This window comes from Elephas maximus, chromosome 1 (genome assembly GCF_024166365.1).
Source record: "Elephas maximus indicus isolate mEleMax1 chromosome 1, mEleMax1 primary haplotype, whole genome shotgun sequence".
Classification (NCBI taxonomy): Eukaryota; Metazoa; Chordata; class Mammalia; order Proboscidea; family Elephantidae; genus Elephas; species Elephas maximus.
Genome location: NC_064819.1, coordinates 175,102,350 through 175,118,259, shown reverse-complemented (window position 1 = coordinate 175,118,259; position 15,910 = coordinate 175,102,350). Strand labels below are relative to the sequence as shown.

The following is a 15,910-nucleotide window of genomic DNA, read 5'->3' as shown; positions in this document are numbered from 1 at the left end:
AAGATGACTGTGTGGGTAGTAATAGGACATTAAATGTCTGTGCCAGTGTGACATATGTGCCCAGTCAGCTCACTACCATAATCGTGTGTATGGTACTTGTTCTGAACGTCTGCTCCGGTGGCTGGTAATATATGTAATATATATATTTTTATATGTATTATGAGCCTCACTCTAAATATAAGTGGAATGTAAATTGTCCACTTTTGGAACATTCATCTGGTGATCTAGAAAATCTAAGGGTTTAATAAATCCTGCTCTTAGAAGCCTGATCAGGACATTGCTAGAAAGAAGGTGTCTGTGCTCTTACCTAAAAGGGGTATTTCCTAAATGTAGTCCTAATACTACCTGCACCAGTTACCACGGAGATGACTGACTCATGGCAACTCCATGCGTATCAGAGTAGAACCGTGCTCCACAGGGTTTTCAGTGGCTGATTTTTCAGAAGTAGACTGCCAGGTCTTTGTTCCCAGTCACATCTCAGTGAACTCAAACTGCCAACATTTTGGTTGGCAGCCAAGCGTGCTAACTGTTTGCACCACCCAGGGTCTCCTTGCTAGCACCTGTTAACTTCCTGCTGTCAAAATGCTTAATACTTCTTTGTTCCTTCTCCAGAATGGCCCAGATCTGCTGAGCCTTGGCCACGTCTTTGTCGTTGCACTGACCACAATGTATCACAATTTCCTCACTAGAAGGCGAGCTTCTTGAGGACACAGTCCATGAATCTCAAGAACCTACCACAGTGCTGGCAGGTATGAGGGTCTCAATAAACATTTCTGGAATGAGTAGGTGTGTGAATCACAGAGCTGAAGATTCCTTGATAGGTCTTCCAATGAATGATGGTACTCCAGGGCTATGCTGTCCAATACTATAGCTACTAGCCACATGTGGCTGTTTTGATATTTAAATTTACATTAAATAGAATTTAAAATTTAGTTCCTCTTTTGCACTATCCATATTTTAAGTGCTCAATAGCCACATGTGACTAGCGGCTACCTTATCAAACAGCCCAGATACAAAACATTTCTATCATTGTAGGAAGTTCTATTAGACATCACTGGTATAGGGCTGGGGTCACAAACTTTTTCAAAAAGGGGCAGAAAGTAAATATTTTAGCCTTTGCTGACCATATGATCTCTGCTGCAACTACTCAACTCTGCTGTTGTAGTGTGAATGCAGACAAAGACAATACCTAAGTGAGTAGGTGTGTCTGCATTTGGAAAACACTTTACAGTATCTAAAAAAACGCAGGTAGGGGGCTACAGGCTGGAGTTTGCTTGCCCCGCTTTGGGGCACTAGAATACCAGGATAAACAGTACCCAAAACACAGACATTTTTCCTATATCAAAAAGTTGTCCTAATGCAATTATCTCAGGAACACAATAAGCACTGTACAGAATACTGTTATTTAAAAAAATTGAAAGTGGGGGTTGTCACCACATAAAGGAGACAGCCATTCACAGCAGCGTGGAAACAAGGCTCCTTTGTTGGCGTGCTCAGCCAGACTCATATTCTTTGGTTTATCATTGATGATAGTCTATTGTGCTGCAATTTATTTTTTATTTATTTTGGATCTTTTGAAAGCACCATCTTGTTCCAGTCCCATGGTTTGTTTGTTATAATACTTGGTGAAAATGAGGGTAAAGGTTCTCCCATAGAAGCACTCTGCTGATGACAGTATTGCTGGTGGCATGAAAAGAAAGGCAAAATGGAACATCATCACCTTCAAAGAAACCAGAGGGCACAGGATACTGTTGGTTTTAGTGAGCGTAAAGAGTCTGTGTTTCATACTGATAGAAACAATTCTGATAAAATAATGCTGGAACTGATACAAATGCAAGTGGAACTTCAAGGTCAAGGCAAATGCTGATAGAGGAGACAGAAGCTCCTTCTTACACAAGGGGCATTCAGAAGCCCTCAGATTTGATTTTCTATCTGTTTGGATCAATCAATTTATTATTTTTATGCTGCAAATATAGATACTTGCAAATAGTACACATTTGGAGCTATAAAATACCTTTATCATTGAAAATCTTGCTAAAAAATAACTTTGTTATTATAAATCTGAAACTCTCTACCCTTAAATATTTTTTTCCTTTGAACCATTTATTTTTTAAATAATATGGCTTTTGATAATATGAGTTGCCTTTTTTCAAAGGAAGTGCAACACTGCATTACAGCAGAGCAGACTGCACTGCATGGCTTTAGACATCACTATACAATGTATGCTCTATTGAATACAAAGTGGTTTGGCTTTAAGCAGGGCTATCGTGACATATTCTGAGAACTGGAGGGCTTTAGGCATTTGAGAACTTTGCAATACAAATCTGCCAAATCTTGACTACATTTACATCAGCTAAACTGTACCAGGCAGTGTTTCATTCTGCAGTACATAGGGTTGCTATGAGTCAGAGCTGACTTACGGCACCTAACAACAGTATGAACTGTAGCCTACATTTTCCTTTACATTCAGCAGAAAAACAAATCCTACAATCCTTCTGGGCTCAATATATTCCAGGTTCTCATAACTCTAACAGAGTACTCTATTAAATTAAGTCCCACCTGCTGTTATTATATTTATCACTCAAGAAACAATTGTTGGCAGTATAAATATCCAACTTTGTGATGAATCCTAGTGTTTTCTTTTATGAACATCTATATTTGTATTAAGAAAGAGTCCATCAAGTACCAAGGAAAAAAGTTCCATCTCCTTAGCAGAGTTCCTTAGCTCCTCCACGTCGTATGGGATATTGAAATGGGAGAGCAGGAGCTTCAGTTGAGGTTTTAGTTCTCCTGCTTCCGTCATGTGTTGGGGCAGGATGAAAGCAGTTTCTGTTCTCATTGGGCCTGAAAAAACCCAAAACCAAATGCATTAAGACCAATGAACAGCAGTCAGGGAGAGAAAACCAAGAGGTCCTTGGAAATAAGTGAAGGCAGGACCGACTCTGCTGATGGGAGGGCCATTCTGCTCCTTGCCTTGCTGTCTCTGCCACAATTTATAGTCTGTGCTGCACTTGGCCAGGCATATATGACAAATGCTTGGTGCTGGCATTCTGTGGGAGGTAGCAAAGACCCTTCACCTTCTCCCAGCCTGCAGGAGAAACCCAACACAACCTTTGAGGAATGGCTTTGAGGAATGACTTACACTATAACTGCCTATAATCCTTTGTGGTTAATGAAAAATATGCCTTATATATTAACCAATAAATTAGATGAAGGTGAGAACTTTCTCCTTCCTTCTTCTAGCTAACTCCTATTTATCTGTAAGGACTCAGGTGGATTCTTCTGCCAGAAACCTTCTCTGATGCTCATGACTGTCTTGACCGCCTATTCCCCAGGTGTTCCTGTGACACCCTGTGCATAACCCCAAGCAAGTATGTTATTCAGAGTAGAAACTTGAGCAGGTTTCTTAGTCATTTATAACACAGGTAAGGGCAGGAAGACTGTAGTAAATTGATTCAGATAAGGAAATTCTTCCAAAACCATTTAATATGAAAACTGGAAGGGACTTAGAGGTCACTTGATCTGAGAGATTTATTTTGGAGATGAGTAAATTGAGGTCCAAGGAGAGGAAATGATCTAGGCACGCAGGCCCACAGTGAGGCCAAGGCAGAGACAGGTCCATTGCTTTTTCCTTGCTCCGAAATTGCCAGTTATAAAGGTGGAGATTAAAATGTTTAAGGGAAGTATCAATTATGTTTCCCATTAGAAAATACCAAATTATTATTTATTCATTAAGAAGATATAACTTCTCAGTGTATAGAAAAATTGCAATCAAGATCATGTGACAAAATCACAATCTTCTTTTCTCCACACTATCCTTGTAAACAAAGACTAATTTCTTACCTGAAATTCTGGTATCCATTGGACCTGGAGAAGTAGAACCTTGGATGTCAGGGCCGATGTCACTGACACAGACCTTCTCATTTTCCTGAGCAACTTCAGGGAGTTCGTTACCAGTTACACTCAGTGATTTGGCGATGGACAAATACTGGAGGTCCTACAGAAGAGTACAGCCAAGAGGCTGCATGTCAACTCAGTTAACACAGAATCTTCTAGACTGAGGTTCAGCAGCAACACTTTGCTTTGATTGAAAAGGAAGGAGGTAGAAGTGGGCCTCAGTAACCTGCCCAACCATGAGGGGCTAAATCTGGAGCTCAGAGACCTGGCACTGTCACCAGCTCTGAGTGACCTTGATTTTCACCTAGTCTACATTGATCAGGCACCCATAATGGACAAGGTACTGTGTGAGGTGCTAGGATATAAAGATGCAGGAGACATGGACCAATCTCAACGAGTTCATAGTTTAGTAGGGCACCCAGGCTTATGAGAAGATCATTATAATAACATATGACTGGGAGACATATCAGAGGTAGACTTAACAGTGACTGGCTGGAACTGGCGAAAAGATGAAGTCAAGGATGATGGCCAGCTTTCTGGTTTGGGTAACTCTGTGAATGGTGGTGTCACTGAGATAAGCTTAGAGGTGTAGGAAAGAATTTAGGTGGAAAAACAAGAATCCTTCTAAAACGAAAATGGGATCGTATTACTCCTTTCCTTGATACCTCAGGGCCACTCATTTACCCTGTACTTATACTTTTTCTACTTTTTCTTATCACCGTGTATGTCAGTCGAATATTTACTTGCCCATCTTCCTACCAGCCTGGGACCCAGCTCCTTTTCAGCAAAGGTCATGTGTTTGTTGCATAGCCCAAGGCAAGTACCTGGCACATTTAAGAGCCTCATTAAATATTACTGAATAAAAAGATGATTCTAAATTGGAGAGCATAAATCCTGAACAAGATGATAAAAACATGAACATATATAGTGAATATATTAGGAAACTAAATTAATGAAATGATTTTTTTTAGACCAAGATAGCATTCATCTTAAAAGGTTTCAAAGAAAAGGCCAGTGACTCATCATTGGTCCTATAATTTGTAGGGCAGATGGAGTACCGCAATGTTGACAATCCAAAACTAGATGACAGGTATGAGAAAACAATGGGCTGACCATTCCTGGCAGGGCAACATGTCATCACATAACAATGTTTCACGTGCTGTTCTTACCTGCAAGTAATGGTGAATAGTCTTGAGAGAGTATAGGTGACACACTAACCACCTTGTGTAAATAGTCAGGTCTTCCTGTGTCACTAAACTAGGAGGATTGCTCTTTCCCATAAGGAAGTTTTCTCGGGCAACAGATAATCTTTGAGCTCTCTGAACTGCGTCATTGTACTCCTGCAGAATGTAGCCAACTTGTTTCTGTTTAGGAGAGAGACAAAGACAGAACTTGGTCATTTGCAAGCCTTATTCTCCTGTATCATTGCATCCAGACATAGGGTAATGCTATTTTGGGGCCAAATAAGAGGGTTCTTGGAATTCCAAAGTTCTTCCATATTCTGAATTTGATTGACAAACCCAGCGGTCATGTTCTTAGGATGTGGAAATGAGGGACTCGTGCAAAGTGTTGGCATGTAAGGATGTTTGGTAACTGAAGTCAGCTTCTGAGCTTTATACCTATGGCAGAGGCAGCCAGGTCTATGGAGAAAAATGCATTTCCTATCACAGGAAACCTCCTTCAAATCTCATGTGAAAAAACAGGTACCATTATCAACTGCCATGGGCAGGACAGGCAAATAGGTCCACCCATTAGTTCCTTTCCCATCTTTAGCCTTGACTTAAAAAATTGGCAAGCTGATTGACTATTTTGTTTCCTTATGAAAAACAGCCGACAGGTACATTTGTTCATGGGCTTCCTACCTGGTAAAGAGGGTAAAGTTGCTCCATGATCTTACTGTGCTGGCAAAACCTCTTCCACCTAAGCATGTGTAAATATTTACTTTGGGCCAGCTGGGTAATTCGCTCTGTGTAATACTTAAACAGCAGCAAAAAAAAAAAAAAAAAACTGCTTAGCAGAATACAATTATCATAAGAAGACTGAATTAAAATCTTAAAAACACTAACAATAGGTAAATCAGTTTCTGGTTGTTTTGGGAAGATGGATTTTTTACATGACACCATAAAATTAAAACACCTGGATCAAGATACCATTAAATTTAAATAAAGCAAGGTGGCATTTCTAAATCTTTATGATCTGTTGCCCAGTCAACAGACTGTAGGTTCATGTATCAGTTACCAAACAATTTTAGCAGATTGACATAAAAGTCTGTCAAACTGTCAAAAGCTGAGTGTAAAAATTTGTCTTAAAAAATAAAGTTATAAATCGAAGATGCTGAGCACCTTACAGGTAAGATTAAAGCTCTTAATCTTAGACCAGAAATTTTACTAAATACTTAAAAAATAATTGATAAGCCAACTCTTTTTAAATGTCTTCTTCCTGATAATAAAAATAATACTGGCCCTGGTGGTACAGTGGTTAAGAGCTTGGCTGCTAACCAAATGTCAGTAATTGAAATCCACCAGCTGCTCCTTGGAAACTCTATGGGGTAGTTCTGCTCTGTCCTCTAGGGTGGCTATGAGTCGGAATTGACTTGATGGCAACGGGTTTGGTTTTGGTTTTATGATGAAATAACTAATACTAGGCTTAACCTTCAATCATAAACAACTAGAAAATTGGACAAAATATATATGGCAACTGTTTTCTGACAATAGGCAATGCAGGACTGTGATCCCTGAAAGAAGGGAAACAAACGAAGTGAGCCAGATGCCTGTTTTCTGCTTGAAGGCAGTTTCTGAACTGGGAGCAGGATAGGAGATCCAAGTAGAGCATGATTGTCTCTCTGAGTTGAAGAGAGAGAAATTGAAATTTGAGAAGGCTGAGCTCCCTGGCACACGCAGATCAGAGTACTTGAGGAGGAAGGAGCCATGCAGAGAAAGAGCTCTGGGAATTTGTATAGAGGTCTCATTGAATCTGTTGCTGTATACTAAGTTGTGCATGCACAGAGGGAAACCCCATGAAGCTGCGCAAAGAACAACCAGCTGGGGAATTGTGAGCTGAACAAAGCTGGGAGATATTCAAGTTCCAACCAGCCTGAATAAAGAGTCCTCACTGAACACCTGGGGCATTCATTCAGTGGAGGCATCTGAGGGGTCACACTTCAGTAAAAAGGATAAACTATCTCTGGAGTAGAGGTTACTCTAAACTCACTATAACAAAGCTTGAAAGCAAGCCTTGAAAGAACAAGCTGATCTGCAAGTTAACTGCCTATCAGAATAAAGTCCAACATTCTTTAAAGGAATACAAGAAAATCCAGTGCTCAAGAATGTAAAATTTACAATGCTCAGCACCCAATAAAAAATTACTAGGCCATCTGTCTTGAAAGAAGTACAGCCAGAGTGCTCCTTAGAAGCGACATGTCGAGGCTTCGTCTCACTTAATTTGAACGTTATCAGGAGGGACCAGTCCCTGGAGAGGACATCATACTTGGTAAAGTAGAGGGTCAGTGAAAAAGAGAAAGACCCTCAATGAGATGGATTGACATAGAGGCTGCAATAATGGGCTCAAAAATAGCAATGATCGCGAGGATGGAGCACGGCCAGGCAGTGTGTCATTCTGTCGTACGTGGGATCACTATGAGTCAGAACTGTCCGGACGGCACCTCACAACAACAAAGCTAGCTAAGATTTGATGGGTTTATCTACAAGATCCTTAAAGAAAATGTTTTGCTAAGAAGACAAGGTTAAACTGATCACCAAAAGAATAGTAAAGAAAGAGTCAAGGGACTCTTCTCAACAATGCATCCTGAGTTGTATGAAATGTGTTGTTAAATCAAGAGATGTGAGTAATTTTCTTTGGGTTAAAAATTTTTATGAGTGTCAGTATCTTTACCGTGATGTTTTGCCTGATATTAGACAACAAGATTTTTAAATTGCTTACTTTGTTGCAGCTTTATTTGTTTATTTTTTAAATTTGAATCTAGCGTCGCTGAAGCCAGTGGTTTTAACTGGAGCTTTACACCTCTTACCTATGAAGTTTTATTAATATTCATATGTTTAGAGACTTGATAATCTTGGTATATCCTAACTATATGCTATTATGTCTCAGGATCATTACACGTTATATATAAATTTCTTTGAAAATAGAGTTAATCATTATGTTTAGAGATATTTCATCTGAAGTTTTTTTGAAGTGACTTTATTTTACTCTGCATTACTTCTGTAATAAATTCTCATCAAGTGTTTTACTATTAATCATAAGTTAACAGTGGCCATTTTTAAGTTTTGTCATCTGCACGTAGTTTTTACTTTGCTGATTCCCTAAACGCACTTGACCAGAATATTTCAACAAAAGAGACTGTATCAGAGATTCACTGAGAAGGCTGTGATAGATATTTTAAATGTGGGTATTACTGGACTGAACGAAGATTTCCAGAACTCTTGTGGAGAAGTTGATGAGTTTCATGAGACTGCTGATCCAGGATTGAGTGAAACAGAAATTAATATGTGTTGTAAGTCACAGGACTGAGTGGATTAAAGGATTTTTTACTGGTTTTATGTGGGAAATATTGCTGATTTTTTTTTTTTTATGTTCTGTTTTCTGGATATAAGAAACCTCTTTCCTCCTTTCTCCTAAACTATCTGATGAGTGATTTTGTTTTCTGCTTCCAGGTTGGGCTGGTTCTTGTTATGCTATTCCTATGTGTCTATACATAATTGACTAAAGAGGAAAATAAGAAATAGGAAAGGAAAGTAAACATTAAAACCAGAAAAGAAACTTCAAAAGGATTAAAAGGAGAATTAGGATATGAGAAAAACCATTACCATAGGACGCTTCATAGTTGGCATAGTACTATTAGTTACTGAAATAGCCGTTTCTTGCATTAAAAGGAAAATAATCAGACTTCAAATGGTTTTAGATATTTAGATTTATTCCATCAATAAACTTAGAAAAGCTCTAAAGACCATAACTAGAGAAATATCTGAAATTTGAGCTGTGACTTTGTCATGGACTGAATTGTGTCTCCCCAAAATATGTATTAGTTTGGTTAGGCTGCGGCTCCCAGTATTGTGTTGTTGTCCTCCATTTTGTGATTTTCATATGTGTTGTAAGTCATAATCTCTGCCTGTGGTTAGAGAGGATTAAGGTGGAATGTAACACTCTTGCTCAGGTCACATCCCTGATCCAATGTAAAGGGAGTTTCCCTGGGGTGTGGCCTACACCACCTTTTATCATATAAGAGAGAAAAGGAAAGGGAAACAAGCAGAGTGTTGGGGACCTCATACCACCACGAAAGCAGTGCCAGGAGCACAGCGCATCCTTTGGACCCAGGGTTCCTGCACAGAGAAGCTCCTAGTCTGAGGGAAGACTGATGACAAGGGCCTTCTTCCAGAGCTGACAGAGAAAGCCTTTGCCTGGAACTGACACCCTGAAGTTAGACTTCTAGCCTACTAGACTGTGAGAGAATAAATTTCTCTTGGTTAAAGCCATCCACTTGTGATATTTCTGTTATAGCAGCACAAGATGACTAAGACAGACTTTTACAAAATAGAGTAGCATTAGATTTTGTGTTAGTGTCCCAGGGAAGAGTCTGTGCCTTAGTAAAAATGTTGCTGTGTCTATATTAATAATATGCAATCTGAGGTTTTCCAGAATGCAGTTGCTGCTGAGGCACATGAAAAGCAGTTATTGATGTTGGTTATGTATGACCAAACACCTCATGTGATTTGTTTTCTGGATTCCAAAGTCTAGGGTCATAGTTTTTTTGGGCCGCTTCAGTCAATTGGCCCAATATTGTTCTTAGTGTCTCTGTTCTACTTCCTAGTTCATTACGTAGTGTCTGGGGTCTTAAAAGCTTGCAAGCAGCCATCCAAGGTGCAACAACTGGTCTCTACCTGTCTGCAGCAGCAGAGAAAAAGGAAAGCCAGGCAGAGGAGGAACTAGATTCCATGTCTGATTACCTCCATTAACAACTGTCTCTTTTGTCATGAGACCAGAAGAAAATCAGATGATGCCTGGCTACCATTACTGAATGTTTTTGAACAAAGAGTCTATAGCAGAGTCCTGATCAAAAGGGGGAAACTGAAAAAGAGAGTTTTTAATTCTCATAGAATCCAGAGTTCTAGATTCCAGGGACGTTGAGGTGACCCACCCAAACTACTGCGTTGAGGTAATCTCTGAACCTTGAGCCTTGAGAAGACTGGTTTCCTAGGGGTTCTCTTAAGGTTGAACAATGCTTTGGCTTAATTGATGAAAAATATTTGCCTTGGGCATTGTACTCTTTCATAGAATTGCAGTTTTGACAATGGAGCCCTGGTGGTGCAGTGGTTAAGAGCTACGGCTGCAAATAAAAAGTCAGCAGTTGGAATCCACCAGCCACTCCTTGGAAATCCTACGGGGCAGTTCTACTCTGTCCTATAGTGTTGCTATGATTTGGAATTGGCTTGATGGCAGTGGGTTTGGTTTTGATTTAGTTTCGACAATAGAAACTCCAAAGGTCAAACTAGAGCTCTGTTTTAGGGTAAATTAGTAATTACCTGAATTGTTCTTCAAGAGAAACTTGCATGTCTACATGTTATTCTGGCCCTGTTTCCACGGCAATGTATAATTACCAGTGATAAGCTGGAGTTACAAAATCTATTGCCGTGGAGTCAATTCTGACTCATAGCAACCCTATAGGACAAGGCAGAACTGCCCCATAACGTTTTTTCCAAGGCTGTAAATCTTTACAGAAGCAGACTGCCACACCTTTCTCCCGTGGAGTGGCTGGTGGATTTGAACCGCCAGCCTTTTGGTTAGCAGCTGCACACTTTAATCACTGCTCCACTAGGGCTCCATTAAGCTGGGGTATAAGAGCCTGTAAAAGAATTTTCTTCTTTGGAACATTTTGACTCTCTAGTTGGAAATGTTGCCCAATTTGCAAACTGTATATTAAATAAACTTCAATCTCTACTATTGGCTTAGTACGATTTTCATTTTAACAAGTGTAATGCTGTAATAGTCATCTTTATGGATAACCCTTTTCCATGTTTTCAGTTATTAAGAGGAATTTTCAGAAATACCTTTCCTAGGTTTGCTAAACCTAGATTTTTCAGGACTGGGACTGTCTTAGTCAGTGTTATATTGTTCCATAACACTAGCCCAGGGGAGTATTTAGTAGAAACTCGGTCAGTTATTTAGTGACTTTTACTAAACCGAACTTAACTACGATGGCATAGTTATCTCACAAAAGAACAGCATTTACACTAACCAAGTTCTCATATGTGCAAACTACACGTATGGAGGAAAATCCTGCCCTGACTGTAAGGTCCCCCAAAAGCCAGCTTTGGTCATACATTTCTACTAAATTCCAGATCAGTTTTTCAAATTGCAAAATGATTCCTACCTGCAACAGAAGCAAAGGCAAATTTTCAGGTGTGTATTCCCTTCTTAGGCAGCTCTCTAGCTCCCTCTGCATGACATCTGCCTGAACAACAATGGGCTTTGACTCAGCCACCTGAACCCCAGGCAACACAGCAGATAAACAGAAAGAAATAAAATAAAATTATCAATTCTTATGACCTAAAATGACATACAGTTTCTGGTAGTTTTTACACAACCTACTATGCGATTAAATCTAAATTAGTTTCCAAATGACTAATCTTAACAGCCCAAATCAAGGAACTGCAAAATTTCAAATATCACAAAATCAAATCCCTCCAAGGAAACAGTGTCCTGCTCTGATTCAGCAGTGAGCTATTTGGGCTGTTTTGGCATTGTAACCAGTCAATTGCTTCAGCCTTTTGTTTGCAGAAATAACCTTTTCCTGCTAAAAGTTTTCAACAATTTATCAAAATCTAATTTTTTGTTGTATTGAAATATTCATAGCCCATTCTCCTACTTACCTGTAGGATTTTCTTTAGTGCTAGTTCTCTTTCTCTTCTAAAGTAGGAAATGTCCTTCGGTATCCGAACAGAGCTGTAAAAGATTTATGCAAAGGAAGATCTAGACCCAAATCATAGGTACGTCCTGACCCATCATGATTTATATGCAATTCTAAATAACTGCTCATTTCTGATTAAGTATTATCATAGCATAATGGATTGTTGGGGGCATGTAAAGACCACGTGCTTCTGTCTTGGTCAAAATCTCTCTTGCGGACACCTTAACACTTGCTAAACCGTCCCCTTGGCCAATTTTTCTCCCTTCTCCCCACACATAACTTTCCTTTCACCCCCAATTTACCTCACTATTCCAACTCAAGAGTGCAGAGAGGGGCACATGCTAACACAGCTGAGAATTTTTTATTTCCTCCACCTGCATTTCCTTCAGTAACTCATCTCTAGTAAGTACTGTGCTTATCAGGCCTCTATCTCAACTTCGATGACACATAAAACCAGTACCTTATAATTTAAACAAAATGTTTTTACATTTGTGTTCTTGCTGAGTTACCTGGGGTGAAAATGGCCCTTAAAAATCAAATATGAAACACTTCGGCAATTATTTTAACCAAACTTTCTGCTTCAAGAAAATCAATGCTTTATACCCTAGGAAACACATTTATGGCCGAAGTGACTGCGTAAGCAGCTTCACGGACTCCTTTCCAAGCCCAGTAGAGAGGGAGTTGTGTTCACAATGGGCTATGAGACAAGGAGGCACAAGCAGCATTGCTGTGGGGCCTCAGTGGTAAAGGGTGGGACCCAGGGTCAGGAAGAAGGGCGCTCTCCCTATCTGGTATAAAATATTCCCCAAGGCTTGGCACCTTTGGGAACATCAGGGGACAGCAATCCTGGTGCAGACATCACTTTCTCAAGATGAGATTTTGCAGACACTGGTGAGGAGGGCATCCCAGGTGGTTCTGTAATACATGTGAAAGACCACCTGAAGATTTTGAAGGGGATTGTAGCTGCTGAAATTTCAGTTAAGAGTGTTAATATGAACAGACCCATAACAAGAGAAGAGATTGAAGAGGTAATTTAAAAAAAACTCTCAACAACAACAAAATCCCAGGCCCAGACAGCTTCACTGGAGAATTGTACCAAACATTCAGAGAAGGGATCACACCAGTACTACTCAAACTATGTCAGAGCACAGAAAAGGAAGGAGTACTCCTGAGTTCATTCTATGAAGCCAGCATAACCCTGATATCAAAGACCAATATCGCTCACGGATATAGGTGCAAAAATTCTCAACAAAATGCTAGCCAGTAGAATTCAGCATCATATCAAAAAAATAATATACCATGACCAAGTGGGACTCATACAAGGTATGCAAGGATGGTTCAGCATTAGAAAATCAATCAGCGTAATCCACCACATAAATAGAACAAAAGAAAAGAAAGACATGATCATCTCAATTTCTGCAGAAAAGGCATCTGATTAAGTTCAACACCCATCCCTGATAAAAACTCTCAATAAAATAGGAATAGAAGGGAAATTCTTCAACATAATAAAGGGCATACAAAACCAGAAATCAGGGGCCCTGGTGGCACAATGGTTAAGAGCTCAACTGCTAATCAAAAGGTCAGCAGTTCGAATCCAACAGCCACTCCTTGGAAACCCTATGGGGCAGTTCTACTCTGTTCTGTAGGGTCACCATGAGTAAGAATTGACTTGACAACAATTTTTTTTTTTTTAATACAAAACCAACAGCCAACATCATTCTCAATAGAGAGAGGCTGAAAGCATTCTCCTTGAGAATGGAAACAAGACAAGAGTGTCCTTTATCACCACTCCTATTTAACATTGTGCTGGCAGTCCTAGCTAGAGCAATAAGCCAAGAAAAAGAAATAAAGGGCATCCAAATTGGATAGGAAGAAGCAAAACTATCCCTATTCGCAGATGATATGTTCCTATACATAGAGAACCCCAAAGATTCCACAAGAAAACTACTGGAACTAATAGATTCAGCAGCATAGCAGAATACAAGATCAACATACAAAAATCAGTTGGATCCCCATACACCTACAAAGAGAACTTTGAAACGGAAATCAGGAAAATAATACCATTTATAATAGCCCCTTTTTTAAAAAGATGGAATACTTAGGAATAAATCTAACCAGGGATGTAAAAGACCTATACAAAGAAAACTGCAAAACACTGTTGCAAGAACCCAAAAGAGATCTACATAAATGGAAAAACAAACCATGCTCACGGTTAAGAAGACTCAACATTGCAAAAATGTCAATCCTACCCAAAGTGATCTACAGAAGATATAGCTCAATCTCAATCCAAATACCAACAGCATTCTTTAATGAGATGGAAAACTAATCACCAACTTTATATGGAAAGAAAAGAGGCCCCAGATAAGCAAAGCATTATTGAAGAAAAAGAACAAAGTAGGAGGCCTCATACTACCTGATCTCAGAATTTCCTATACAGCCACAGTAGTCAAAACAGCCTGGTACAATGACAGGTACATAGATCAATTGAACAGAACCCAGAACCCAGACATAAATCCATCTTCTTATGGAATCTTTGGGGTTCTTTATGTATAGGATCATATCATCTGCGAATAGGGATGGTTTTGCTTCTTCCTATCCAATTTGGATGCCCTTTATTTCTTTTTCTGGGCTTATTGCTCTAGCTAGGACTGCCAGCACAATGTTAAATAGGAGTGGTGATACAGGACACTCTTGTCTTGTTTCCATTCTCAAGGAGAATGCTTTCAGCCTCTCTCCATTGAGAATGATGTTGGCTGTTGGTTTTGCATTAAAAAAAAAACATTGTTGTCAAGTCAGCCTATCCTCAGTCGATCTTTGACAAAGGCCCAAAGTCCATTAAATGGGGAAAAAGCAGTATTTTTTAATAAATTGTGCTGGCAAAACTGGATGTCCATCTGTAAAAAAATGAAACAGGACTCATACCTCACACCATATACAAAAACTAACTAAAAATGAATCGAAGGCCTAAATATAAAACCTGCAACGATAAAGATCATGGAAGAAAAAACAGTGACAATGCTAGGGGCTCTAATACGTGGCATAAATACGATATAAACCATAACTAACAATGTACAAACACCAGAAAATAAACTAGATAACTTACAGCTCCTAAAAATTAAACACTTATGCTCATCAACAGATTTTACCAAAATAGTAAAAAGAGAACCTACAGACTGGGAAAAAATTTTTGGTTATGACATGTCTGCCAAGGGTCTAATCTATAAAATCCATAGAACACTTCAACACTTCAACAACAAAAAGACAAACAATCCAATTCAAAAATGGACAAAGGATATGAAGAGACACTTCACCAAAGAAGATACTCAGGTGGCTAACAGACACATGAGGAAATGCTCACAATCATTAGCCATTAGAGAAATGCAAATCAAAACTACAATGAAATACCATCTCACCCCAACATGACTGGCACTAATCAAAAAAAAAAAAAAAGAAAAGAAAAACAGAAAATAACAAATGTTGGAGAGGTGGCAGGGAGATTAGGAATTTTATGCATTGCTGGTGGGAATGTAAAATGGTACAACCATTATGGAAAACGATATAATGCCTACTTAAAAGACTAGAAATAGAAACACACATGACCCAGCAACCCCACTCCTAGGAATATATCCTAGAGAAATAAGAACCGTCACCGAATAGACATATGCACAACCATGTTCATTGCAGCATTTTTCACAAGAGCAAAAAGATGGAAACAACCTGAGTGCCCACCAACAGATGAGTAGATAAACAAATCATGGTACATACACACAATGGAACACTACGCAGTGATGAAGAACAAATGATGAATCCACAACATGGATGAATCTGGAGGGCATTATGCTGAGTGAAATAAGTCAATCACAAAAGGACAAATATTGTATGAGACCAGAATTATAAAAATCCGAGAAAAGATTTACACACAGAAGAAAACAATTCCTGATGGTTACGAAGGAGAAGAAGGATGGGGAAGGGAAGTCACTAAAAAGTAGACAAGTTAACTTTGGTGAAGGGAAAGACAACATACAATATAGGGGAAGGTAGCACATCTTGACCAAGGCAAAGTCATAGAAACTTCCTTGACCATCCAAATAC

General features: G+C 39.2%; 1 protein-coding gene across 1 annotated transcript in view; it reads right to left on the bottom strand.

Annotated features, from left to right (window-relative positions):
* LOC126082529 (uncharacterized) overlaps positions 1 to 15,910 on the bottom strand; it is a 237,572-nt gene that overhangs the window by 175,331 nt on the left and 46,331 nt on the right. The window contains 6 exon segments of the mRNA XM_049895073.1: positions 2,687 to 2,844; positions 3,844 to 3,997; positions 5,067 to 5,261; positions 5,760 to 5,873; positions 11,282 to 11,392; positions 11,781 to 11,853. Of these exon segments, the coding sequence (XP_049751030.1) occupies positions 2,687 to 2,844; positions 3,844 to 3,997; positions 5,067 to 5,261; positions 5,760 to 5,873; positions 11,282 to 11,392; positions 11,781 to 11,853 (805 nt within the window).